The sequence below is a fragment of the Geotrypetes seraphini genome, chromosome 2 (genome assembly GCF_902459505.1).
Source record: "Geotrypetes seraphini chromosome 2, aGeoSer1.1, whole genome shotgun sequence".
In the NCBI taxonomy this organism is placed as follows: domain Eukaryota; kingdom Metazoa; phylum Chordata; class Amphibia; order Gymnophiona; family Dermophiidae; genus Geotrypetes; species Geotrypetes seraphini.
In genome coordinates this window covers 67172066-67198969 of record NC_047085.1, presented here as the reverse complement: position 1 = coordinate 67198969, position 26904 = coordinate 67172066, and the positions used below count along the sequence as shown (strand labels likewise).

Below are 26904 nucleotides of genomic sequence, written 5' to 3'. Positions count from 1 at the left end.
AGCTCCTAATGGAACGGTCCCTGAGCTCCTATCTGAAGTGCAGGTTGTCCAGAGGGTTACTAACAGGCAGCCAACCCCCTGGAAACAGACTTTTTCCAAATGTCTGCAATCTCCCACAGTCAGAGCTGTCCCCGAAGGGCACCTCCGCAGCATGAGGGCGAAAACCTCAAATGAAAAGACTGAATTTGAACGAAATTAAACACGAGCAGAAAAGACAAGCTCCCACAGCCTGGCTTGTAGGAAGGAAAACTGATTCCTGAAAGGACAGTGCTGAGGTGAGAGGGGTGGAGCTTAAGTCCCTGGCAGTGTTCAAATCCAAGCTAAAGGCCCACTTTTTTGAAACTGCTTTCAATTCTTAACTCCCTCTCACTTCTGTCAGATACCTATACCCCACTATAATCTCCCCAATCCTGCAGCTGTCAGATACCTATATCTACTATAACCTTCCCAACCCTGAAACGTCCTGTCTAAATTAGATTGTAGTCTCTTCTGAGCAGGGACTGTCTATTGTATGTTAAAATGTATAGCGCTGCATACACCTTTCAGAGCTATAGAAATAATAAATAGTAGTAGTACGTCTCTGGAATATGAGGCTTCCTACAAAGTCCTGGCGGGTAGATGGAATTGGCCCACTAGTCCTGGAATAAAACGGGATTGTACAAAAACAGCATATTTCATCAAGCTTTTCTGGCCTTAACAATAAGAATCTTGATAAATTAAAATGTAGATCTGTTGATAAAATAATTGTTTTTTTAAATTACTCAGGGTGGGAGTCAATCATTGTAGATATTAACATATTAGATGACAGCAGTCTGCTATAAAGGTATGATGTGATGCTACATATGCATACTTGATTTGTCCTTGACATTTCAGGTCATAGACCATAGACATCTATCCAGCAATGGCCTATCTGTTCAGCAATATCAGGGCACAGACAGCAGAAGTCTGCCCAGCACCAGCTTTGATTCTCAAATGCCAATGCCTGGAACCCAGATTGAAAGTTCACCGATTACAGTATTTTGGAGGCTCTTGAATAAACCTGACAGGCTGAAGTTAGGACTCAAAAGCAGTGAACTGGATTAGAATGGTTGACAGACAGATGCCAGAAGGAGATGACTAATGAAATTTACTTTGGGGGAAGGAAAGTTGAGTGGTGGAGTGCCTCAAGGATCAGTGCTGGGGCTGATTCTGTTCAGTAAAAAGAGATTATGTACTTACCAAGGTAAGCTCATTTCCAGTAGATAGGTGAGACATTCTAAACAGATGTATAGTGTCCCCATGGCCATGCGTCATCTGCAGAAGGAATCCACTTCAGATTTTTCCTTTTGCCTCTTCTGTATTTCACTAGGCTCTTTAGCTGTACCTGCAGTTAGAACCCAAGCACTGAGAGCCACCAAATAAACATGAAGTAGAGGCACCTGTAGCAAACAGGCTCAGAAACAACTGTGCTGCTCAAGAATTAAAATCAAACAGAACTGTTAACCAAGCTTCAAATGAGCTCAAAAACTACTCCCATATAAAACAGAAACATATATACAGTATTCTTCCCAGTCCCCAAGGGCTAACAGGCATCCAAGAATCAGCTTGTAGAAGCTTAAACTGACTGACACAGTAGGCAGGAGGTGCAGGAAGGACTGGGTGGGAATCTAGAATGTCTCACCTATCTACTGGAAAAGAGTTTACCAGGGTAAGTACTTAATCTCTTTTTCCAGTGCAATAGGTAAGACATTCTAGACAGATGGGACATACAAAAACTGTCCCCAAAAAGCTAGAGCAGGCTAGCTGCGCCAGCCCATTTAAGACCGAGGACCCAAAGGCAGGGTCCTGTCTCACCGCCACATCCACGCTAAAACTTAGCAAACGTGTGTAGTGAAGACCAAGTAGCCGCACTGCAAATCTCATAAGGGGAGACTGCTCTAGTTTCGGCCCATGAAGAAGCCACACATGGTAGAATACGCTTTGATGGAAGCAGGGGACTGTTTCTCAGAAAGAATGTAGACTGACAAAATGGCCCTACAGATCCATCTGGAAATCGTGGTCTTGGAAGCAGGAGCACCCCACTTAACCAAATTAGTCAGTACAAACAGATAACGCAGTGACTTTCAGATAACGCAGTGACAAACAGATAACGCAGTGATTGTGCACATCCAGTTTCTTCAACAGGCAATCTTGTATCCTGGAACCAGTAGGCTGAAAAGCAGGAAAACACACTTCCTTATTAACATGGAAAACTGAAACCACTCTCAGCAAGAAGGAAGGAACCATTTGAAGGGAAACTCCAGTCTCCGAAATATGGAGGAACGGTTCTCTGCAAGAAAGAGCCTGTAGTTCTGACACTTATCACGCCAAAGTAATGGCAACCAGAAAAACGGTCTTGAAAGTCAAGTCCAAGAGGGAAGCATCTCAAAGGGGCTCAAAAGGAACCTTGGTAAGGCTAGACAGCACCAGATTAAGATCCCAGGAAGGGAAAGGGTGATTAACCGATGGTCTGACACGAAGACAAAATTAAACTAAACCTTAAGTTATATACTGCATCTTCTCTATGAATATAGAGCTCGACACGGTTTACAAAAAAAATTAAAAGGGAAGTACAATGAGAACTGGCAGTAGGGGGAAGCGGAAATTTACATTTTTGAAAATAGCCAAGTTTTCAGGTGTCCTTTGAATAATTGGAAAGAGCTCAGATTGCGCAACAAGGCAGGAAAATTATTCCAAAGCTCTGCAGTTTTGAATTGAAGAGATTTTCCTAGTTTTCCAATGTAGGTAACACCTTTTAGTGAGGGGAAAGATAGTTTGACTTTTGGATCGATCTGGTGATAACTGGACTCGCAGCATTCCAAGATAGAAGAATTAAAGGGGGAAAAGAGCCCCCTTTAGAAATCTAGTGACAACAGAATGAGATGTCACAGTGTAGTCCACAATCCAGCCCAGTTTCTCCAGCACCTGCTTCATCATGCGCCATCCCTCGGCCAACGAGGGAGCCCTGATCAGCCAGTCGTCTAAGTAAGAGTGAACCTGGAGACCCATTTTCTGCAGGTAAGCAGCCATGACCACCATCACCCTTTATGAAGATCTGGGGCGCTGTCACCAGCCCAAAAGGCAGAGACGAGGACAATGCTGTTCCAGAATATGAAACCACAAGAATTTGTGGTGGGCTAGAAAAATAGGTATGTGCAAGTATGCCTCCATGAGATCCAGAGAGGCAAGAAACTCTGCTGGGGCCACTGCTGCAATAACTAAGCGTACTGTCTCCATGCGAAAGAGTTGAACCTTAAAAGTGGCATTCATGTGCTGAAGATCCAGAATAGGCCTCCCATCTTCAGAGCCTTTCTGAGCCCAAATGTTCAAACGACACCGGCTCTATAGCTTGAATATCCAGCAAGCGCTGAACGGCGGCTTGAACCTTGAGCGCTTTGTCCAGGCGACCTAAAGGAGTCCACAAACCAATCCGACAGAGGCCGGGCAAATTCCAGCTTGTAGCCTGAACAAATAATGTCCAAGACCCACTAGTTGGACATAATACGCATTCAGGTGGGAAAAAATGCTGAGAACCTGTCCTTTATCTGTAGAGGGGCATCTCTCGACCTGGCATCATTGTGCCTTTTTGGCAGAGGGTGCAGAACAAGAGGAATGCTGAGATCGCCTGTAGCCAGTATACCATCGTCGGGAGCCCTGGGAAAATTTCTGCAACGTGGCACTTGCATAAGGGCGTGATTGCTGGGAGCCATGAAAATTAGAGTGACCAGAACCTCTAGCAGTCCTGGGTTGGCTATCAGCCAGAGTCTTAAGGTGACGGTCCATCACAGAATCCATGAGATCGTCCAGGCCTTTGCCAAACAATAACTTCCCCTTAAAGGGAAGTGTAGCCAAAGTAGCCTTGGAAGTGGAATCACCAGCCCATTATCTGATCCAGAGTATCCTGCAAGCAGAGATAGAGTACACTGAGACCTTTGTCAAAACTCACATAAGGTCATACGTGTCAGCAATATAATCTGTCCCAGCCAAAAGAAGTTGAAGAGAAGGATCCAGTCTCACTCTCCAGCGTGCACAATCAAGAGAGACAGGTGCATGCGACAAAGCACGTCACCAAAGTAGCTTTGATGCATAAAGCAGATGCATCAGAGTCTCCAGAGGAAAATATCCACATGGTGGTCCTGCATATCTTTTAGCACCAACTACTTTCACTGGGTTAAGATGTGCATTTAGTCACCTGCACAAAAAAATGAATCCACCTTGGGCTGACCCAAAAGCTGCTGACACTCCTGTGCCAGAGAATACAAGTGTGACATGACTCTGGCTATTTTAATAGCACCTTCCAGAAAGTCATATGCTCATATAAGGGTTCCAGCAAAAAGTAGCAGACTGTGAGCGAACACCACAAAGCCAGGAGGAAGAAATGGACAGTGCCGGCTGAGTGACTAAATTCATCTCCTACAAAAATTCAAAAATAAGATCTGGCAAAGCCGCAGACTTAAACGCAGAACCGTGGGATTATCCCCAGGTTCCAAAACCCCAGAGGGATCTGCAGATCCAGCACACAGTCCCTGATCTCCCATCTCAGGAAGCACTATGCCTATAAATAAGGGAGTCAACAAGCTGGTCATCCACATCAGGATCCCCCAGATCAGGCAGAGCAAGAACAGTGACAGGTTGAGCCGAGGAAGTGTCCAAAGGAGCAACACCACTGAGAGACGCCTTGGACGTGAATTGGGACTGCGCAGGAGGAGAAAGCCGACTTTGAAACTCGTTCCACAAATATTTCATAAAGTCTGAGAACGTGTTCAGCTACTGGGGCATACAGTCACCCTTCAATGACTTAACTTTGCATTTCTTAGGCTGCAGAGGGTCCACAGACAAGTGCACGGAACTAGCAGCCAAGCCAAGCCCCAAAAGTAAAGAAAGCCGCCTGCAGGGCTAGCCAAACATTTAGTCACCAGCTTCAGCAGGGGAGAGACTAAACCTGACGCTGCTGCGGCGCAAGGACACTATGAAAGCACTAAATTTGAACAATCCTGGCATAAATCCACATGAGGAGAACCTAAGGACTCCATCTTAGCAAGTTTTGAGGCAAAAATTGCAGTTTTGGAGAAGCAGAGAGCTTTAGAAAAAACAGATTGCTAAAAATCCAAGCTAGCCATGTCAAGAAATTTGTGCCAAAATCACACTATTTTTTATACTTACCAAAGATAAAAAATAGCGATTTCAGGATTTTTCAGGTGAGGCAACATGCAAAGCTCTGAATACCCCCCCCTATTCTCCTCACAGGCTATAACAGCTTGTACTCACTGTAACCTGTTTGTAGATCTGTGCTGTAGCTTGCCTCAGCTCTCTAACAGCAGCTGGATGAGAGAATCACTGCCTCATGATGGGAATGCCTCTGCAAAGCTGATCTTTGGACTGCTAGTCAGACCCTAAGCCTGACTGCACCTCCACCCCTGCGGAGGGCAGAGGCGAGAAGACGCAGACAGCACCCTGCGAGACACTACCAAATCTCCTAAGGGTGCCCAACAGCCTGCGCTTGATCCCTGCTTAACAGTAAGTGAGACCACTTCAGGAATGGCCCTGAGCGCCAAAGAAAACTATGCAGGCTAACTAACATGTACCCACTGGGATTGAACTGTCAACTACAGACCGAACTGTGTGTGTTCTCAAAGCAGGCAGAGCTGAAAAAATGCTACGAGCACCAGAAACTCTGAAAAAAGGACAAAAAAATACATCGACTAAAATAATAAAATGTGGACAACAGAACAAACACACCTGCAGGCACACGTGCAGAAGAGAAGAACTGAAGGTTGAGCTATGGAGTCCAGTGAAGTACAGCAGAGGCAAAGGGACACTACCCCATCTGTCTAGAAGTCTCACTTATTGCACTGGAAATTTGTAAGCAATATTGCCAAAAAGAATGCGAGGTTTGCCTTTTTGCAGATAATACCAAGATTTGTAACAAAGTGAACAACCTGGAGGGACTGTAAAACACGAAAAAGAATCTACAAAAGTTAGAATGGTCTAATGTCTGACAATTAAAATTCAATGCAAAGCGCAGAGTGATGCATTTGAGGAGTGGAAATCCAATGGAACATAAGAATAGCCTTACTGGGTCAGACCAATGGTCCATCTAGCCCAGTAGCTTGTCCTCACAGTTGTCAATCTAGGTCACTAGTACCTTGCAAAAACTTAAATAGTAGCAACATTCCATGCTACCGATCCAGGGCAAGCAGTGGCTTCCCCCATGTCTCTGTCTCGACCATGGACTTTTCCTCCAGGAAATTCTTAAAACCAGCTAAATTAACCACTCTTACCACAACCTCTAGCAAAGCATTTCAGAGCTTATCTAGTCTCCGAGTGAAAAAATATCTCCTTCTATTGGTATTCAAAGTATTTCCATGTAACTTCATTGAGTGTCCCCTAGTCTTTATAATTTGACGGACTAAAAAATTGATCCACTTGTACCCGTTCTATATCACTCAGGATTTTGTAGACTTCAATCATATCTCTCCTCAGCCATCTCTTTTCCAAGTTGAAGAGCCCTAACTCTTTTAATCTTCTCCTGAGAGGAGTTCCATCCCCTTTATCATCTTGGTCACTCTCCTTTGAACCTTTTCTAGTTCCGCTATATCTTTTTTGAGATAAGGTGACTAGAATCAAATGCAATACTCCAGGTGAGGATGCAGCACCATGGAGCGATAGGAGCATTATAACATTCTTAGTCTTGTTGACCATCCCTTTTTTAATAATTCCTAGCATCTTACTTTTTTGGCCACTGACACATTGGGCAGAAGATTTCATTGTATTGTCTACAATGACACCATGATCTTTTTCTTGGGAAATAACCCCCCAAGGTTGACCCTAGAATCTGGTAACCATGATTTGGGTTATTCTTCCCAATGTGCATCACTTTGCATTTGTCTACATTAAATTCCACCTGTCATTTGAATACCAAGTCTTCCAATTTCTTAAGGTCTGTATGGAGCTGTATGTACTAGGAGATGAGAGGTTTTGATATGCACAGACAGGGAGAGGGACCTTAGGATGACAGTGTCTGAAGATTTGAAGGTGACAAAACAGTGTGACAAGGTGGTGGCTATAGCCAGAAGGATGCTAAGCTGTATAGAGAGAAGCATAACCAGCAGAAGAAAGGAGGGGTTGATGCCCCTGTACAAGTCACTGGTGAAGCTCCACTTGGAGTACTGTGTTCAGTTTTAGAGGCTGTAACTGGCTAAGGATGTAAAAAAAATGCAAAGAAGTGTAGAGGAAAGCAGCAAACATGTACAAGAAAAGACTGGAAGATCTGAATATGTAGAGCAGTGTTTCTCAAACTGTGTGCCAAGGCACAGTGATGTGTGCCCCGAAGAGATTCTAGGTGTGCCATAAGAGATTCCAGAATTTTACTTTATTTTTAAAAATTCCCTTCATAAGCATACCCTAGAATAGATGAGATGTATGCTCCGTATGCAAGAGTCTGTCAATGTTATGAGCATCTATGCGCGTAAGGATACAACCGTCCAGACAAACATCATTCTTTGACCTGATTGGTCCTTGAAAACTAACAGCAAGTAATTTTAGTTTTCTTTAATTTTTTATGCAGTAGTTCTCCTAACTTGAGCATCAAAGCAATTGAGGCTTTGCTACCATTTGGATTTTCTTATCTGCGAACTTGGATGTCTAGCTCTGACAGAAATTAAATCGGAAAAAAGAGAACGACTGCAGATGATGGATGATGAAATGTGTGTTTGCTTGTCGACCATCGAGCCACATTTTGAGTTAATTTGTACTCAAATAAGAACATCCATCACATTAATTAGCAATTCTATTTTATCTATTTTAGTTTCACCATTGTTACAATTACCCAAATATAGGTTAAAGAACTTTAAATAAATAACTCTCAATTTTAATTTTTTGTTGGTTTTGCAACTTAATGATTTCAATTATATGTGCCAGGAAAAACATTTGCTCTATTTAGTGTGCCGGAGCTAAAAAAAAGTTTGAAAGACTGCTTGTCTAGAGGGACAGAGGAGATAAGATAAAGATGTTTAAATAACTGAAAGGTATTAATATAGAAAAAAATCTTTTCCAGGGAAGGGAAAATAGTAAAACTAGAGGACATGAATGGAGGTTGCAGGGTGGTAGACTTAGGAGTAATGTCAAGAAATTCTTTTTTACAGAGATGGTAGATGCCACCTGGAATACCCTCCCGAGGGAGGTAGTGGAGATGAAAAAGGTGATGAAATTCAAAAAGACATGGGATGAATACAGAGGAACTCTCATTGGAAAATTAATGGTATAAAGCCAAAATGTAAATCGTTGTATGCATGTTTAATGAGTCGCATGGTGCTTAAGATTGCAACTCCAGCTGAGAAAAACTAAGGCCGGTATTGGGCAGGCTTGCATGGTCTGTGTCCCATATATGGCAATTCGGTTTAGGATGGACTAGAGGGGCTTCAATGGAAACTGCAGTAATTTAGAATGTGAGAACAGTGCTGGATAGACTTTTACGGGTCTCTGTCCTGCAAAACAAGATGGCCTTGATAGGGTGGAGTGGGCTTTGAAAACAACTCCAGTAGTTGGAATATAAAGACAATACCGGGTGGAATTCTACAGTCTATGCTCCAGAAATGTCAAAGATGGACAATTTAATCATGTATTATAATAATGAGTGTGACAGTTGGACAGACTAGATGGACTGTTCAGGTCTTTATCTGCCATCATTACTGTGTTACTATATGTGAAGAGATTTTCTCTGGTTCTGTCAGTTTCCAGGTCTCCCAGGTTAGTTTGGGTCTGCTTCAGTCCCTTCCGGCTCCTTTGGTCACCACCGGTCATTCACCCTTGGCCACGCTCTGACCACACACTGGGGGTTAAGCACAAGCTAGCATGCATCCCCCCAAGGGCCACCCTGGGAATTCTTGTTGCCATGAACTCCCTGCTAGTCTTTCTGGGGTCAGAGGTTTTGTGGAAAGGGTCCTATTCTTAAGGTGAGGTCGTCATCATCATCTTTCATCCCACATGAAATCTGAGATGAATCAACTGCTTTTACAGTGTTCTCCAGGGTCTAACTGGATCCCCTCCTCTTCTTTAGGTGGATTTTGTGGAGCATTAAGTCATATGCGCAAAGATGTGTAAATGAGGCTTTTTTCCAGCTTGGCCCCATAGGAAGAGTCTATACCCAGCAGGGTCTGCTGTATTGTTCCACTTTACATCTTCCTCTACCAGGTGATCTTGGTGACGGAATGTATACCTGTCAAACTATGAGATGTGGTCCCTGGCCTAGAGCTGTCATTTTGATAACTGGACCAAAGTAAGTTGGATGGAGATATAAATTAAAGAGAAAAAAAATTCCTAGATGATTAGATTAGCTCACTGGATTTTTGATATAATGTCTTTCTGTGGTACATCCAAAAGGAGTCTGTATTACATACAGGTATTCTCTCCATCCCTAGTGGGCTCACAATTAAAGTTTTTCAGTACCTGAGGCAATTAAGAGTTAAATGACTTGCCCTGGATCACAAGGAATCACATTGGAAATCAAACCCAATTCACCTAGTTCTTAGTACTCTCAGCTAACTATTAAGCTACTCTTCCACGAACATCAGATCCAGCATTGTTCCCCACTGAACAGGAAGCATACACAAATCCCAGAAGAAACCTGCTAAGTAAATAAAATTTTAAAAAACCTTCAACATGGCAAGCACCAACAATTCACTCAGCTTATCTGTATAAATTTTGCTCATAAAATTTTTTAAACACTGGTTTGCTTACCTACAGTTACAGCAGCTACCACTGGAGACACTATCACAGACAAGGTTACACCACCTGCAATTGCTAAGTTTCTCTTGTGCTTTGAAATGTCTTTGCCTTCATATCGATTGTGAATCTTTGTAATTAAGGAAAGAAATAGGAGAAAACATTTTTATAAGCATCACTAACAAGTGCAACAGAATCACTTTTTTAAATTTATGCTCAATTGTTTTTGTTGAAATTTCATATATGTTAAATCATACTGATGTTTCAAGTTTATTTAAAATGTCTTATACTGCCTAATCAAACCTTCTAGGTGGTGTACAAAAAATGTTAAAAACCATCTATTAACTAAAATACAGTTTAAAAACACACACAGCACTAATGAAAATACTAACATAGTGTCTCATGACACATTTATGCAACAAGAATGTCTGATATACTATGCACATAATCTCACATAAGTTTTCAGCTCTTTTTTAATACTTAGATTTCCTAGGTTCATTATTCAGTAGATATAAAGCCAATTAAAATAGTAATATATTCTTCAATACATAAATTTGATTGGGACTGTTCTCCCCTAGATTACACTTCTTCCTCCGTATTCGCAGTGATTGGGGATGAAATGACAGTTTTCTGTTAAAAACCCTCGAAAATATAAAACCGCAAACAACATATGAGAAAGTTATTCACCTCCTCCCCCCGCATGCCCGGGTCTCTCCTTAACCCTGGCCCCGTCTACAGAGCAGGGGAGAGAGAGAAGCCCATCGCCAATTCCTATAGCGCCGCTCCAACCCCTCCCACCCAACCAAGCCGCTACTCTTACCTCCGGGTCCCCCTCGTGCCTGGCCTATCTCCTCTCCTCAGAGCTGCAGACCCAAATTCTCATTAGCATTCCAGCGGCGCTCACATGATGGTCTTGGCCAACAGGAGCTCAAGGGGGGTAGCAGCGGGTCCCGGCGGAAATGAGTCGCAGTCCGAGCTGCTCCTCCCCTGCCCCCAGGCGATGCCTCCAAAACCAAGAAACCCCTCAAGCTGCCCTCCCCCCCATCTTCATGTTAGTTGGTTGCACTTGGCCAGGTGGAAATGAGGCTTTAGCCCACCCCACACAGAAAAAAAAATACGTGTTTGTGGCAGTTCTATAAATTGGCCATGGATGATGTAATTTGAAATCGCAAGTGCAGAAACTGTGAATACGGAGGGAGAAGTGTAGTCACATTTGAATTAAGAGATGTGCAACACTTCATATAATTTCCTGCCTTTAAAAACTCCAGTTATATTCAGCAGCTTTTTCTAATTCATGTCATTCTGAGTGCAGGGTGGATAAAAATCAATGTTTTAAAAAAATATATAAGTTTTAAAAATTTTAATTGGATTTTTAATTTAAATTGGACTTTTTTTTAATAGAAGGCTTTTTTGAGGGAAAATCTATCTATCTAAAGAGAGTTTTCAATTTAAGATACATTACAGTACAAAGTCACTTATCTTGAAATAAGAATTAGTCTTTAATTATGTAGCATGAGGCTGTATATTCATGCAACGTTTAAATTTTTTGGTAAATGAATTCCATTAATCCATTCATAATGTCACAGGCAATTTTTCTATGTAAAATATATTATCACAGCTGCTTGGTTTTGCAATGCATTCTCAAAACTGAATTTGTGTCTGCAGATATAATATGCTGCTTCTTTATAGCAAAAATATTATAAAATATACAGAGTTGAGAAAGACACCTTAACCCCACTGTTCCATTGCAAATAGATGTACACAGAACCAACCCTTAACTCTTAAGTGCTAAGTTTATCTATATGCACAAGAAGCAAAGTGTGAAGTAGAATGGGGCAAGCAGTAAAAATTAAAGTGAAACCTTTTGAGCAGAATACTCTACAAGTCTTGGGATTTATGTGTGTATAGCCTGAGGTTCATCATATCACTCTCTCCTTGAAGGAGAAAACCTAGAACAGAAGCAGGCCATTAAAGACCCATTTTGGGAATATTTTACTGTTCAAAAATTTTTTATTAAATTTCAAAATATAAAGGGGTACATTTTCACAAGGATAGATTACAACAACACTGTGCTTATCTGAGGATAAAAGATGCAGAAACTTAACTGTATACATGAGAGTGGGAAACAAATACAATTCTGTGGCACCTTCCACTACTGAAATAAAATGGGCTCATGATCTATCATTGCCTTCTGATGCCATAGACTGGAACTCTATTTGGTTTCTTATATTCAAATCCATTAGAGCAGCGTCACTGTTACAATCGGTATATTTCCTACTTCACAGAGCTACATGGACTCCCATCCTTTCTCATAAGATTGATCCCTTGTCCTCACCTAATTGTTGGTCATGTCAACTGTCTACAAGTACTTTACTACACCTCTTATTTCACTGTGACCAACTTAAGGATTACTGGGCTGCTGTATGGAAAACCATTTGTGCTGTTATTGGCTTGACAGATAATTTATCATTTTCTATTATAATTTTAATGTCAAAGGGGCTTGCTACCCCGCTAGATTTCCACTCATCAAAATTGTTTATCATTCTTATGGCTTTAGCTTTACAGAATATTTTGTATAATTGGAAAAACTTATCTAAAGCTGAATATCATGCTTGGTGGAATTCTGTTTGTTTAACTGGAAAATATGAGAAGGTGTTGGCTGAAAGAACTAATGCTCTCTCTAATTATGATCTCATCTGGGTTCCTCTTATGAGATATTGTGATACTTGATTTAGCCCGATATTGCTGTATGGTCGTTGCTTTGTTTTTCACATTTTGGGAATATTTTAATGAAGTTCCTTTACCTATGGGTAAGATAGGCATGCGTGCAACATGCAAACACTGCATTGCATTCTTAGCATTGTTGTTTCATGTGGGCTACTAGGCCTTGCATCTCTGGCATTTTGGAAGCAAAACAAAGTATTTTGGAGAAATTTGAGAACTCAGGAAAAAAAAGGAAAAACCCAAGATGACCGCCTGGATGAACTTTAGCATTAAATAAAAGCAGCTTAAATTCACCTCAGGGCTGACCAAAAACTTCACATAAATAGGATTTCAGGGGAGAGCGACCAAAGTCCTAGCAACAGAAACAGTCAAAAACATTTTCTCAAGATCTCCTGATTTTTTCCCCCAGGCTGTCACAGCCCTATTCACAGACCTTGTGCTGGGGAAATAGTGCTGTTGCTACCTGCTTCAGCACCTGAAGTGTAATTGCTTAGGAGAGGCCCTCTGCTTCCATTCACTCAGTCACTTCGATGAGATCTTCAGGCTGCCAGTTTGACCTCCATGGACCAGCCTTCAGCCCCTCCCCCCGGACCCTGATGAAAAAGGGTGCGAGACGAAACGCAGCCAGCACTGTGAGTGCCACCAAAGAAAGCTATTAGAACCTACACAGCCCATGCTGTAGCTCCTGACCAAGTCAAAAGAGTGAGCAAATGCCAGGAGATAGGACTCTGAGCTCTATGATTCTTCAGCAGGCTGGCTGAAACAGAACTCTGGAGGATATAACTGCCAGCTACAGATTTAAATCTGCACCTTTCCATGCAGGCAGAGTAGACCCTTTAAAAAAGGAATCTCTGACTTCAAGAAAAAGCTGCAACTAGAGTGAAAAACCACAAAATTATTGCAAAAAGGAAATAAACCAAGCAGATCAGAAAACACCTTCATGCTCACCTGTAGAAAGAAAAACTGAAGAAGGTAGCAGAGACCATGGAGGAAGAAGTATTTAAAAGCTGTGAATGACATCTTCTGAGTATGCTCAATGAGCATGGATTGAGTACCCTACAGTTCGGCATACCATCCCTACTGCACTAGAATTTAAATTGTCATAAAAATTCACAATACCACTAACTGGTTTATACCAATATAGTTCAAACCTCTAAACACAAAAATATGAAGAAAAAAAAGACTTATAAAAAAGCCATTCTTAACAATATATCTCACTGAGATTTGCATTTAAGCTTCATTCCATCACAGGCCAAAAAAATGCCATAGTCAAACAATGAAGCAGAGCCATAACAAATATTCAAAAATAAAAACAAAGATCAGCAGAATCTCCCATGTGGGTGGAGAGGAAAATTGGTACTCGGGAAATAAAAAGATTCTGAGAACCACTTGCCCAAACTGACTCTCTCTTCTGGAGAGAGTATAAACAGTAAACAGTAGTAATAAGTGAAGATATGAATCAAGGACCAAGTACCCAATTTGTAGGTGTCCTCAACAGATGCAGAGTGGAAATGAGTTACTGAAGCAGCCATTACCCAGACACGTGGGCTGTTATACAGTCCTGTAGTGTCAGCCCAGCCTGGTTTTCTTGATAACAGGAACTTCAAATCTGTTAGAGTTGAAAGCCACAGAGTTTGAGTGGATTTTCTATGAGGTTTAGTCCAGTTAATATGCCAACGCACATCTGCAGCCCAAGGTGTGAAGAGCTGATTCCCTAGGATAGGAACATGGCTTTAGAAAACAGGCAAAACTATGGACAGTTGAGGTGGTATTCTGAGACGACTTTGGGTAGGAACCTTGGGAGAGTTCAAAGGACCTCTCTGTCATGATAGAATCTAGTATAAAGAGGATCTGATACTTGTGCTTGAAGTTCACTCACATGACAGGCAACAGGTGGAAGATTGTTAGATGGATTGGTGTGGTAAAGTCCTTTCATGAACCTAGATACCAAGTGATGAACAGACAGATTTCTTGTCCAAGGGAGTATGAAAAGCACAGAGATGTATTTGAACTAAGTTGATCTTTAGGCCAAACAGAGAGGTGGAGAAGGTAATCTAAGATGGATGGGAGTGGACATGTGACAGGATCAAAAGAACGGAGTGCACACTAGGCAGAAAATCTGCTTATTTGAAGGGAAAGGGAAGGGAAATGGGGACTTGTATACCGCCTTTTTGTGGCTTTGGCATTACAAAGCTGACATTCAAAGCGGTGGGCACTGGAGGATTAAGTGACTTGCTCAGGGTCACAAGGACAGCACTGGGATTTGATCTCACAACCTCTGGGTGCAGAAGCAGCAGCTCTACCAGTGAGCACTGAGTAGGTGATTTCTTGGACAGCAGAGACTACAGCTGTTTGGAAGTGGGAACCCATATAGTCAGCAAGGATGCCAAAGGGGGTGCAGATGACGCCCTGAGTTGGGGGGGGGGGGTTTCTTGGTCAGTTAAGCCTGGAAGAGCCCGTCAATGAAAAGGATCAAACCCTACATCTCCACACCTGACCTCGCCCAACTCCTCTACGCATATGTCCTCTCCAGAATGGATTACTGTAACTCCCTATTTAATGGACTAACCAAAAATAATCTCAAACGCCTCCAACGTGTCCAAAATGCAGCTATCCGCCTCCTACACAACCTCAACTACCATGATCCCGTCTCCCCAGCACTCCGCGCTGAACACTGGCTCCCAATTAGCCAGCGCTGTGCTTTCAAGGCCCTAGCAGTAGCCCACAAGAGAATTTATGCCACCACCCCCTCCTACATAAAATCTAAGCTTCCCATCTACACCCCCACTCGCTCCCTCCGCTCAAAATCGGAAATACGCCTATGCATTCCCCCTGGAAGGTCCCTCCTCTCAGAAACTGCCCGCAAACGATCCTACAGCCACTTCATCCCACATCTCTGGAATAAACTCCCCCCCCAACTCAGGCAACAGAACTCTTTATTGACATTCCGTAAAATGGTAAAGACCCTCCTCTTCAACTAAAGATCTCCCTCAGTCTACACCCCCCCTTAAACCCCACCTCACTCTTCTCTCCCCTATTTAACTTGTCCTAAATTTCAGTATAGTCCTCTCTTAGTCTGTACTCTGATAAATTGTCTGTACTCTGAAAAATTGTTTGTACCCTGATAAATACTGCACAATTTTGTATGTCCAAGCACCTAAACCTATTGTACATCTTATTTGCCTAATTACTTCTACTGTGTATGTTTACTTGTAGACCGTTCTGAGCTACTGGGAGAACGGGATATAAATCTAAATAAATAAATAAATAAATAAAAAACACACATCTTGGTCAGCAACCGCCTCCTGAGAACTCCTTTTCAGCTTTTGGAGGACTTTATTCGCTTTTGCTGCCAAATCGCAGATGCGTTTTACTGAAGCCATAAGTATGCTGCCCCCAGGGGCCAATTTTGACTTTCAGGACTGCCCTGATAAGAGTGAGCGGCAGGACCCCTAAAGGCATTTAGGAAACCAGGGCCAATGAAATCTCGCCTCTCTCCTGTGTTACAAAGCATGTGTAACGTGGCTACTTGTCAGAGAGCCATCCACCACAAACTGGGCATGAATACGAAGTATCCTGCCCTGAGGAGTCCATTTGAGTGGTTTTCTTGCAAAAACAAAGCTTGTAGCAGCAAAACTTAACTTTAAATTCAAATCATGAAAATCCAAGATGGCCATCGCAGGTGAAATTTTCCGAGACAAACAGCCCGGAGAAAGCACAGGAAACTCTAAAAGACAGTGATTTTCGGGGGTGGGGGGACTAAGGCTATCTCCCAAACTGCCCAAAACTCACTTTTGAAGAAACACCCCTCCCCCCAAATCATTGTGACTGGCTATCATCCTTGTACTCATTGTGCTGAGAGCTGCAGAAAAGGAAACTCAAACAGCTTACAGGGAGATCCCTCTGCCTCATTAAGCCTCGCAAAGTGGATTTCTGGTCTGACTGCTTCTCTGGCCCAACCCCAACGGCTGGGAACCTCCGCCACCAATGAAAAGCACCACGTATGCGACCTGGTGAAGAAACACAGTGAACTCCAATCCCATCTCCACGGAGCCACGCAGCCTGCGCTCAAACTGTGAGCTGCAGAGGACTAATCAATCACCCCACTTCTGTTATGTTCCGTTAATCTTGAGCACAGCGAGGAAAAGTTCCCCATCCTGTTAGGTTCGCATCCATGATTAACCAGAATCCACTCAGGTCAGGCAAGAGGCATGCCTCATTAAAGATTGCTAGAACAAAGCTACCAATCTATGCTGGCCCTTGCTACAAGAGTCCAACAGAAATGAAGACTGTAACCCTGAGTCACTGGTGATCAACAAGATCAAAAGATTATCGCAAAAGTCACGTTTGAACCCTAGCCCATGGCACAACCACCATCAGCCTTACACCTGAACATATTCCCAAGCACGAGGACAGGGGGATTGAAGAAGCTAGATCTGACATTGAATCTTGGATTATCTGAGCTCTGGCAAGAATACGTGGCCCTGAGTTGTGTCAAAAAGGACTCCCAAATATTCAAGGGTCTGTGAAGGCAACAGGTGACTTTTGGGAAAATTGATGATCCAGCTCAATGATTAAAGAGAGATATGACCCTGACTGTGACCAGACGACTCTCCTAAACTGAAGAAAATCTGATGAGCCAGTCATCCAAATATAGGTGCACTCTAATCCCTTCCTTTCTCAAAAACACAGCAACCATCACCAAACAGCTTTAAAGAAGACTCCAGCGTCCTATCTTGAGCATCTTTTAAAGCAATGCCACCTTCCACCAAGTAAAGGTAGTCTTTTTGGTCACAGCTGCCACCAAAGAGTCTACCTTAGACAATTTCAGCTTTTCCTATTCTCCTTGAGAAACAGGGTAAAGGCAAGCCATTGCCTTGGCTATCCTTAGTTAGCATCTGGAGTGAGCCATTACACAAAGATTAACTCCTGCATTGCCTCATGGACAGGGAATGCCCTAGGCGTTTTTTATTGCTAGCCATTTTACGATTCACTGAAGAAGCAAACAGGTCCCTCAGGAGAGGACATATTAAGCACCTGTAATGCTTTATTAATTAAGAATGAATCAAGGACCTGAGCTATAATATCCACAAGCTGTTTTTTTCAAAAGTAGCCTCAGCCCCACCGCTTTGTTACTTTGCCATTGCGGGAAGAATTATATGAGAACTCATCATTGGCTGCTTATGCTACTATTTTAATACGTTTTGTTTTACTTTCAAAAAATTTTTTCCTTTTCAAATAATTATTTAATCCTTTAGTATACTAATGTACTTAGCTTTTTTTCTTTTTTTCTGCTGAGCCAACGTCCGAGAGTTAAACCCGACATGCCATGTTTCGCACTAAAGAGTGCTTTATCAAGGGTCTCCCTAAGATAATGAAAGGAAAACGGGCCGTTACAAAACTCCTCAAAACCGCCCCCTCTCCCCCCTCTTTTTCAACACTCAATACCTTAAACACTCACCATGACCGCCCGAGTCATCCGACTATTCAGATTTAAGAATGTAAGATGGCCGCGGCGTCTCAGTCTTCAAGTTTAAATTTCCCTCCTTCCTATCAAAACCGCCTCCCCCTGAATCCCATTGGCCCAATCTCATCCAATGAGTGAAATCCATTCGATCTCTATGTTCAGCCCCCGGGGTTCCACAGTATCCAACATAAATATGTGCCTTTGTTCACACTCATTCAATTTATATAAATCTTTTTCCCCATCCCTCCCAACAACCTGACATATGACCCGCCATCTGAGTTGTTCCACTGTGTGGTGACGAGCTACCCAATGCGCGACTAAAGGGGCCTGGATAACACCTTTATTAATCCGTGATTTGTGTTCGGTCAATCTGACCCGAATCGCCCTGTTAGTTCTTCCTATATAAACTAACCCGCAGGGGCAAGTTATAGCATAAACCACATCTTGTGACATGCAGTTAGTGTCAGTTTTTGAAGATAAAATTATGTCCCGCCCTGGGACCTTCCAGCTCTCCCCTTCAATAGTTGTAGAGCACCATTGGCACTTACCACATTTCATATGCCGACCCCCCCCTCTCACCCCGTTTCCCACCAAATTTCAAACTATTACATTTTTGCCCTACTGTCATGCCCCTAGAATATGCCACCCTGGGAAACTCCCTCAACGCCCGGTGCGATTGTACAATATACCAGTGCCGCTTCATCATGGCTACAACCAAATTTGCTGCTCTGGAAAAGGGGAGAACACAGGTAAGGATATCATTTTCAATCGTTTTTGATGGTTCCGGCTCCTGTAACAGGAGCTCCCGCTGGGCAAATTTAGCCCTAAGATAAGCCTGCCTGATTGATTTTTCTGGGTATCCCCGTTCCCTAAACCTTTGGGAAAGAGCTCTAGCCTGTTCTATTCTAGGGGCATGACAGTAGGGCAAAAATGTAATAGTTTGAAATTTGGTGGGAAACGGGGTGAGAGGGGGGGTCGGCATATGAAATGTGGTAAGTGCCAATGGTGCTCTACAACTATTGAAGGGGACAGCTGGAAGGTCCCAGGGCGGGACATAATTTTATCTTCAAAAACTGACACTAACTGCATGTCACAAGATGTGGTTTATGCTATAACTTGCCCCTGCAGGTTAGTTTATATAGGAAGAACTAACAGGGCGATTCGGGTCAGATTGACCGAACACAAATCACGGATTAATAATGGTGTTATCCAGGCCCCTTTAGTCACGCATTGGGTAGCTCGTCACCACACAGTGGAACAACTCAGATGGCGGGTCATATGTCAGGTTGTTGGGAGGGATGGGGAAAAAGATTTATATAAATTGAATGAGTGTGAACAAAGGCACATATTTATGTTGGATACTGTGGAACCCCGGGTGCTGAACATAGAGATAGAATGGATTTCACTCATTGGATGAGATTGGGCCAATGGGATTCAGGGGGAGGCGGTTTTGATAGGAAGGAGGGATATTTAAACTTGAAGACTGAGACGCCGCGGCCATCTTACATTCTTAAATCTGAATAGTCGGATGACTCGGGCGGTCATGGTGAGTGTTTAAGGTATTGAGTGTTGAAAAAGAGGGGGGGAGAGGGGGCGGTTTTGAGGAGTTTTGTAACGGCCCGTTTTCCTTTCATTATCTTAGGGAGACCCTTGATAAAGCACTCTTTAGTGCGAAACATGGCATGTCGGGTTTAACTCTCGGACGTTGGCTCAGCAGAAAAAAAGAAAAAAAGCTAAGTACATTAGTATACTAAAGGATTAAATAATTATTTGAAAAGGAAAAAATTTTTTGAAAGTAAAACAAAACGTATTAAAATAGTAGCATAAGCAGCCAATGATGAGTTCTCATGTAATTCTTCCCGCAATGGCAAAGTAACAAAGTGGTGGAGTGGTGGGGCTGAGGCTACTTTTGAAAAAAACAGCTTGTGGATATTATAGCTCAGGTCCTTGATTCATACACATTGACTGACCAAAGCTAAAACAATTAACAAAGCAAGCCATATTCTTTGAGCTTATTAATTAAGAAAGCATTTCCTCCCTATGAAAGACCCTCAGTGCCATGGGGTCATCAGCCTCAGCAACCCCCCTAACTCTCAAGTCCCTCATGAGAAAGCATTTCTAGGTGAGGTTCTGACCTATCCTAGAGAATAAGGGGGAAAAGGTGGAGGAAAAGATTCTAAAACAGATTTCAAGTGCCCCGTCTGGCTTCCTGGACTGTCATACAGAGACCGAGATGACAGGGAGCCAGTCACTGCCTGGATGTGCAGAGGTATAGAATCAAGCAGTACTGAAGACTCAGCTGAAATTTTAGGTAAATATGCCCCAATAAACTGTACCATAAACAAATTACTTTAACTCAGATGCATAGCAAGAACTGTTACTTATCTCAATACGTTACAGAAGATTGTGTGAACTTGGCTCTTTTTCCCCTTTAATGTGATCTTTATTATTCCTTTTTCTTATAGAAATGTAAATTAATTTTTTTTTAAGTGTCAGTCCCTGCTTGAAAGAACTTACAATATATTGAAGACAAACAGAATGGCCCTGTCAAGACAAAACACTAGACTTGATGGCTTGTTGGTTTGAATGTGCTTGGTATTTCTTTTGTGTTGAGTACTGTTGTTTTATTGGAATTGAATGTTCTGGAAAAGAGACTTAAAAGAATACAAGAGTGGTGGAGTATCCTAATGGTTAGTGCAGTGGGTTGAAAGCCTAGGAAACTAGGTTTGAAAAGAATAATCTTACTGGGTCAGACCAATGGCCCATCTAGCCCAGTATGGCATCTTCACTTTGGTCAATCTGGGTCACAAGTACCTGGCAAAAACTCAAATTATAGCAACATTCCATATTACCGATCCAAGGCAAGAAGTGGCTTCCCTCATGTCTGTCTCAATAGCAGGCTATGAACTTTTTCTCCAGGAACTTGTCCAAACCTTTTTTTTTAACCAGCTATATTAACTGTTCTTACCACATCCTCTGGAAATGTGTTCCAGAGTGTAACTATTCTCTAAGTGAAAAAATATTTCCTCCTATTGGTTTTAAAAGTATTTCTCTGTATTTCCACTGTAACTCCTTATGACCCTGGGAAAGTCCCTTAACCCTCCATTGGCCAAAGTACAAAAACAGATTGTGAGCCTTGTAGGGACAGGGAAAAATATGTAAACCACTTTGGTTGCATCACAGAAATAATACAAAAATTCAAAAACTACCGTTTGACCCAATCTCCTCCTACGGTAGTCCTTTTTTGCAGTGTTAGTACTTACCACAGCTTAGTAAAAGGACCCCTTATTTAAAAAAAGAATAGTTTTAATTAAAAGAATGTTCAGTTTTAAATAGAAAATTTGTTTTTATGTTGAAATATTTGATTACTTTCATTTGTTCATGGATATTTATAATTGTAGTTACTGGATTAATATATACTTGTATACACTTTTATTCAGTCATTCACTTATGTATTTACAATTGTTTTTTAAGCTTTTATTGATTTGTTGTGATTTCATCATTTTGGTGAACATGGTCATATAGGGTTGTGATTTTTAATTTGCCTCGAAGAGTTGTTGTAAATATATAAAAAATATTTATCCATCTTTTTTTCCCTGTAGTTTTGTTGTATTGATTTGCTGGGGTTCTCTCTAACTTTGTATCATTCACAAGCCTTTATTTCACTTGGGTACACACACAATTTGACTAGTGTTCCCTAAACTTTGCACACAACTTTTTACTTAAGCTCACTGGCGATATTCCACACCCTTAGGTATTAATCTGGATATTGGTTTGGTTACTGAATACTGAAGCACAAAGGTAAAGAAAATATGGGAAATGTCCCCTGCCTAGCTCTACAAATGTACAACAAAAAAAGAAAAGAAAAAAAAAGGACTTTGAAATTAATCTAATTTTTAAATTTTGTGAAAACCTCTTAAGATCTTAAAATAATTTCTTACACCACTGGCAAAACTTTGAATATACAGTATATTACAGATTAGTATTATAACAAATATATAGCTAACAAAAATAGCAAAATCTAAATAGATTTAGAGAAGACTTCAAAGAGCAGCAGTATGAAGACCATGTACCTTGAACCAATGTTACTTACCGTAACAGTTGTTATCCAGGGACAGCAGGCAGCTATTCTCACTAATGGGTGACGTGATCCAACGGAGCCCCGATGCGGACGCTTCTTTGAAGAAAAACTCAAAGATTCGAGTCGCCCGCATTGTGCATGCACGAGTGCCTTCCCGCCCAGACCAGGGCGCATCTCCTCAGTTCAGATAGCTAGCAGAGAAGCCAATCCAGGGGAGGTAGGTGGGACGTGAGAATAGCTGCCTGCTGTCCCTGGATAACAACTGTTACGGTACGTAACATTGCTTTATCCCAGGACAAGCAGGCAGATATTCTCACTAATGGATGACCTCCAAGCTAACCAGAATGGGATGGTGGGAGAGTTGGCAACTTAGGAGAATAAATTTTGCAATACAGTTTGGCCAAACTCTCCATCCCGTCTGGAGAAAGTATCCAGACAGTAGTGTGAAGTGAAGGTATGAACCGAGGACCAAGTGGCAGCTTTACAAATCTCCTCAATCGGCGTTGATCTGAGGAAAGCTACAGAAGCTGCCATTGCTCTGACCTTATGGGCTGTGATTTTTCTGTCAAGGGGCAATCCAGCCTGGGCATAGCAGAATGAGATGCAAGCCGCCATCCAGTTAGAGATGGTGCGCTTAGAAACAGGACGTCACAACTTATTCGGATCAAAGGAGATGAAAAGTTGAGGAGCAGTTCTGTGAGGCTTGGTGCGTTCTAGGTAGAAGGCTAAAGCACGTTTACAGTCTAGAGTATGCAGGGCAGATTCTCCAGGGTGAGAATGTGGCTTCGGAAAGAACACTGGAAGCACAATGCATTGGTTAAGATGGAATTCTGAGACAACTTTAGGAAGGAATTTCGGGTGCATGCGGAGAACCACCTTGTCATGATGGAATACTGTAAAAGGTGGGTCCGCAACCAAGGCTTGTAGCTCACTGACTCTTCGGGCAGAAGTGAGGCCAATGAGAAACACCACTTTCCAAGTGAGATACTTCAGGTGAGCCTTGTGAAGAGGTTCAAATGGAGGCTTCATAAGTTGTGAGAGAACAACACTGAGGTCCCAAACCACTGGAGGCGGTTTGAGGGGAGGAATGACATGGAACAGTCCTTTCATGAATTTGGAAACCACAGGATGAGCAGATAGAGGTTTCCCTTGAAGAGGCTGATGGAAAGCAGCGATTGCACTGAGGTGGACTCGTATTGAGGAGGACTTGAGGCCAGAATGAGAGAGGTGTAAAAGATAGTCCAAAACCGAAGACAATGAGAAGTGTTGAGGCTCCTGGCGTTGGGAGACACACCAAACAGAGAATCTAGTCCATTTCTGGTGGTAGCATTGTCTAGTAGCGGGCTTCCGTGAAGCTTCCAGGACGTCCCTCACTGGTTGGGAAAACTGTAGAGGGGTTACGTTGAGAGGAACCAAGTTGTCAGGTGTAGAGACTGCAGGTTGGGGTGAAGCAGAGATCCCTGATGCTGCGTAAGCAGAGATGGAAAAACTGGCAGAAGGTATGGCTCCCTGCTGCTGAGTTGGAGTAGAAGGGAGTACCAAGATTGCCTGGGCCACCGTGGAGCAATCAGGATCATGGTGGCATGGTCTGACTTCAGCTTGACCAGGGTCTTTTGAATGAGAGGAAATGGAGGAAACGCATATAGAAAGCGATAAGTCCAGCCCAGAAGGAATGCATCTGCCTCGAGGCGCTGAGAGGTGTAGATCCTGGAGCAGAAGTGAGGCAGTTTGAAGTTGGGGGGGGGGCTGCAAAGAGGTCTATCTGAGGCGTTCCCCACAGGGAGAAGATGTGATGAAGGGGCGTGGAGTTGAGAGTCCACTCGTGAGGTTGCAGGAGACGGCTCAAGCTGTCTGCGAAGGCATTGTCCGCCCCCTGAATGTAGACCGCTCTGAGGAAGGTGTTGTAGCGAGTCACCCAATCCCACATCTTCAGAGCTTCCTGGCAGAGGGAGGCCGATCCCGTGCCTCCCTGCTTGTTCACATAGTACATGGCGACCTGGTTGTCTGTGCGAATAAGGACAACCTGGTCGCGAAGGAGATGTTGAAAGGTCTGGAGAGCGTTGAAGATCGCCCTGAGTTCCAGGAGATTGATGTGGCACTGGCGGTTCGCGCTGGTCCAGTAACCCTGGGTGCGGAGGCCATCCAGATAGGCCCTCCAGGCATAAGTCGACGAGTCGGTCGTGAGGACTTTCCGATGGCGGGGGGTTTGGAATAACAAACCTCTGGAGAGATTGGAGGATAGCATCCACCAGCGAAGAGACTGTTGCAGAGCAGGAGTGACCTCGATATGTTGAGTCAGAGGGTCGGACGTCTGGGACTACTGAGACGCCAAGGTCCACTGAGGGGTCCTGAGGTGAAGTCTGGCAAACGGAGTCACATGTACTGTAGAGGCCACGTGGCCTAGCAGGACCATCATCTGTCTCGCCGGGATGGACGGGCGAGAGGACACTGAGTGGCAGAGATGAAGCAGAGCCTCCATGCGTGGGGGAGGGAGGAACGCTCGGAGCTTGGTAGTATCCAGAATTGCCCCGATGAAGGGGAGAGTCTGGGAAGGCTGTAGATGGTATTTTGGGAAGTTTATCTCAAATCCCAGATGTTGTAGTAACCAAATTGTCTTCTGAGTCGCGAGGGCGACTCCTTGAGACGTGGAATCCTTGATGAGCCAGTCGTCCAGGTAAGGTAACACCTGGAGGCCGTGGTTCCTGAGTGCAGCGGCTACCACTACCAGGCACTTGGTGAAGACTCAGGGGGATGAGACCAGGCCGAAGGGAAGCACTCGGTATTGCAGATGAAGATTTCCCACCCGGAATTTGAGAAATTGGCGGGAGGCCGGATGAATGGGGATGTGAGTGTAGGACTCCTTCAGATCCAGAGAGCATAATCAATCGTTCTGCTCGATGAGGGGGGTACAGGGATGCCAGGGTCAACATGCGAAACTTTTCTTTGACCAGAAATTTGTTGAGCACCCTGAGGTCCAAGATGGGTCACAGATCGCCCATCTTCTTCGGAACAAGGAAGTACCAGGAGTAAAACCCCTTGTTCTGTTGGTCCCGAGGGACCGGCTCGACAGCCCCAAGCTGCAGCAAAGCCTGGGCTTCCTGAAGAAGGGCGGTCTGTGTCAAGTTGGAAGGATACTCTCTTGGAGGATGTTCCGGAGGAACCTGGTGGAATTGAAGGGAGTATCCCTCCTTGACGATGGAGAGGACCCAGAGGTCGGTGGTGATAGATGTTCGTCGATGGAAAAAATGATGGATGCGACCTCCGATAGGTGGAATCACTGAAAATGGCAGAACGACAGAGGTTATGCTCTCTTTGAGACAGTCAAAGGGGCTGAGGAGCCTTAGGGACAGCAGATGGTTGAGGCTTTTGCTGATGTTTCTGCGGGTGCTGCCTCTTCACAGGCTGTCAGATGGGGGAGCCTGTTTCAGGGGGTAACGCCGCTGGTAGATCAACGGTGGGCGTGATTGATGAGGAGGAGCAGGCCTGGGCTTCGGACGCAGCATGGACTGGAAGGACTTCTCATGGTCCGAGAGCTTCTTGCTTCTTGGTTACCACCTCGATGGATTCATCAAAGAGGTCGGAGCCGGCGCATGGAACATTGGCAAGCCTGTCCTGGAGGTTGGAGTCCATGTCGATGGTCCGCAGCCAGGCCAGCCGGCGCATGGCCACCGAACATGCTGTGGCCCGAGCTGCCAGCTCAAAGGCATCATAGGAGGATTGCATAAGCTGTACCCGAAGTTGGGATAACGAGGCCAGCGCCTCCTGGTACTCGAACTGAGCCCTAGGATCCACGTAGGGAATAAACTTCTGGAGTACGGACAAAAGAAACTCCAAATATGTTGTGAAGTGGAAGTTATAGTTCAGAACTTTCGAGGCCATCATGGAGTTCTGGTAGACTCTCCTGCCGAACCGGTCCATGGTCTTTCCCTCTCTACCAGGTGGGACGGAGGCATAGACCTGGAAGGGATGGGACCGCTTCAATGAGGACTCCACCAAAAGGGATTGGTGGGAAAGCTGCGAGCCATCGAACCCCTTACGGTGGACAGTGCGGTATCTGGTGTCCAACTTACTCGGCACTGCGGGGATCGAATAAGGTGTTTCGAGGTACCATGCGAAGGTTTGGTCCAGCAGCTTGTGTAAAGGAAGCTTGAGGGACTCCGCAAGTGGTTGAGGGAGGTGCATAGTCTCGAGGTATTCTTTCGAGAATTTGGACCCCGTATCCAGGGGGATGTCCATGTCATCGGCCATCTGTCGAAGGAACGAGGAGAAGGACAGTTGGTTGACTGTTGCAGGGCCCCGGGATGGGCTCGGTGAAGTCGAGGCCTCCGGATCCATGAGGGACAGGGATCGAGAAGGTGAGAGGGATCCCATCGTGTCCTCAAGCTCTAGCATCGGTGGAGGAGTAGTAGTTAGTGGCGAATACTGCAGGAATGCTTGCTTCCGATGAGGCGAGGCCTGCCTGGACGAGTGCCTTGAGGACTGCCTCGATCGGTGATGTGGACTATGTCGAGAGGTCGGCCTCGATGGGTGAGGCGAGGTCTTCGCTGAGACCCCCAGGTAGTGGATGGGGCTGGAAGCAGTCGATCGAAGCAGGGGTGGGTGCCGTAGAGACTCGAACCCCATCGGGGTGATCGGCTCCAATGGAGGCATTTGCAAAGACTCTGCTCCTTGCATCGAGTGAATCGGCTCCAATGAAGGCATGGGCAAAGACTCTGCTCCTTGCGATGCATGCGTTGTTGCCAGACCAGACACTTGCAGAGACTCTGCTCCCTGTTGAGAGTGTGTTCCCCGCTGCAGCACTGGAGGGGGCATGACCCCGTGGGAGGCCTCCACGTGCCCAGGCTGGATTTGGGAAAGAAGCTGAGGCCCCATCGTGGTAAAGAGCTTGATG

The 26904-nt window shown here is 44.1% G+C and overlaps 1 protein-coding gene across 5 annotated transcripts in view; it reads right to left on the bottom strand.

Moving 5' to 3' along the window:
• Nucleotides 1-26904, bottom strand: part of RNF19A (ring finger protein 19A, RBR E3 ubiquitin protein ligase) — a 146171-nt gene that overhangs the window by 39918 nt on the left and 79349 nt on the right. For all 5 annotated transcript variants that reach the window (XM_033933133.1, XM_033933132.1, XM_033933130.1 and 2 more), the window contains one exon: nucleotides 9757-9871. In XM_033933133.1, the coding sequence (XP_033789024.1) occupies nucleotides 9757-9871 (115 nt within the window). The remainder of the gene's footprint in view (nucleotides 1-9756; nucleotides 9872-26904) is intronic.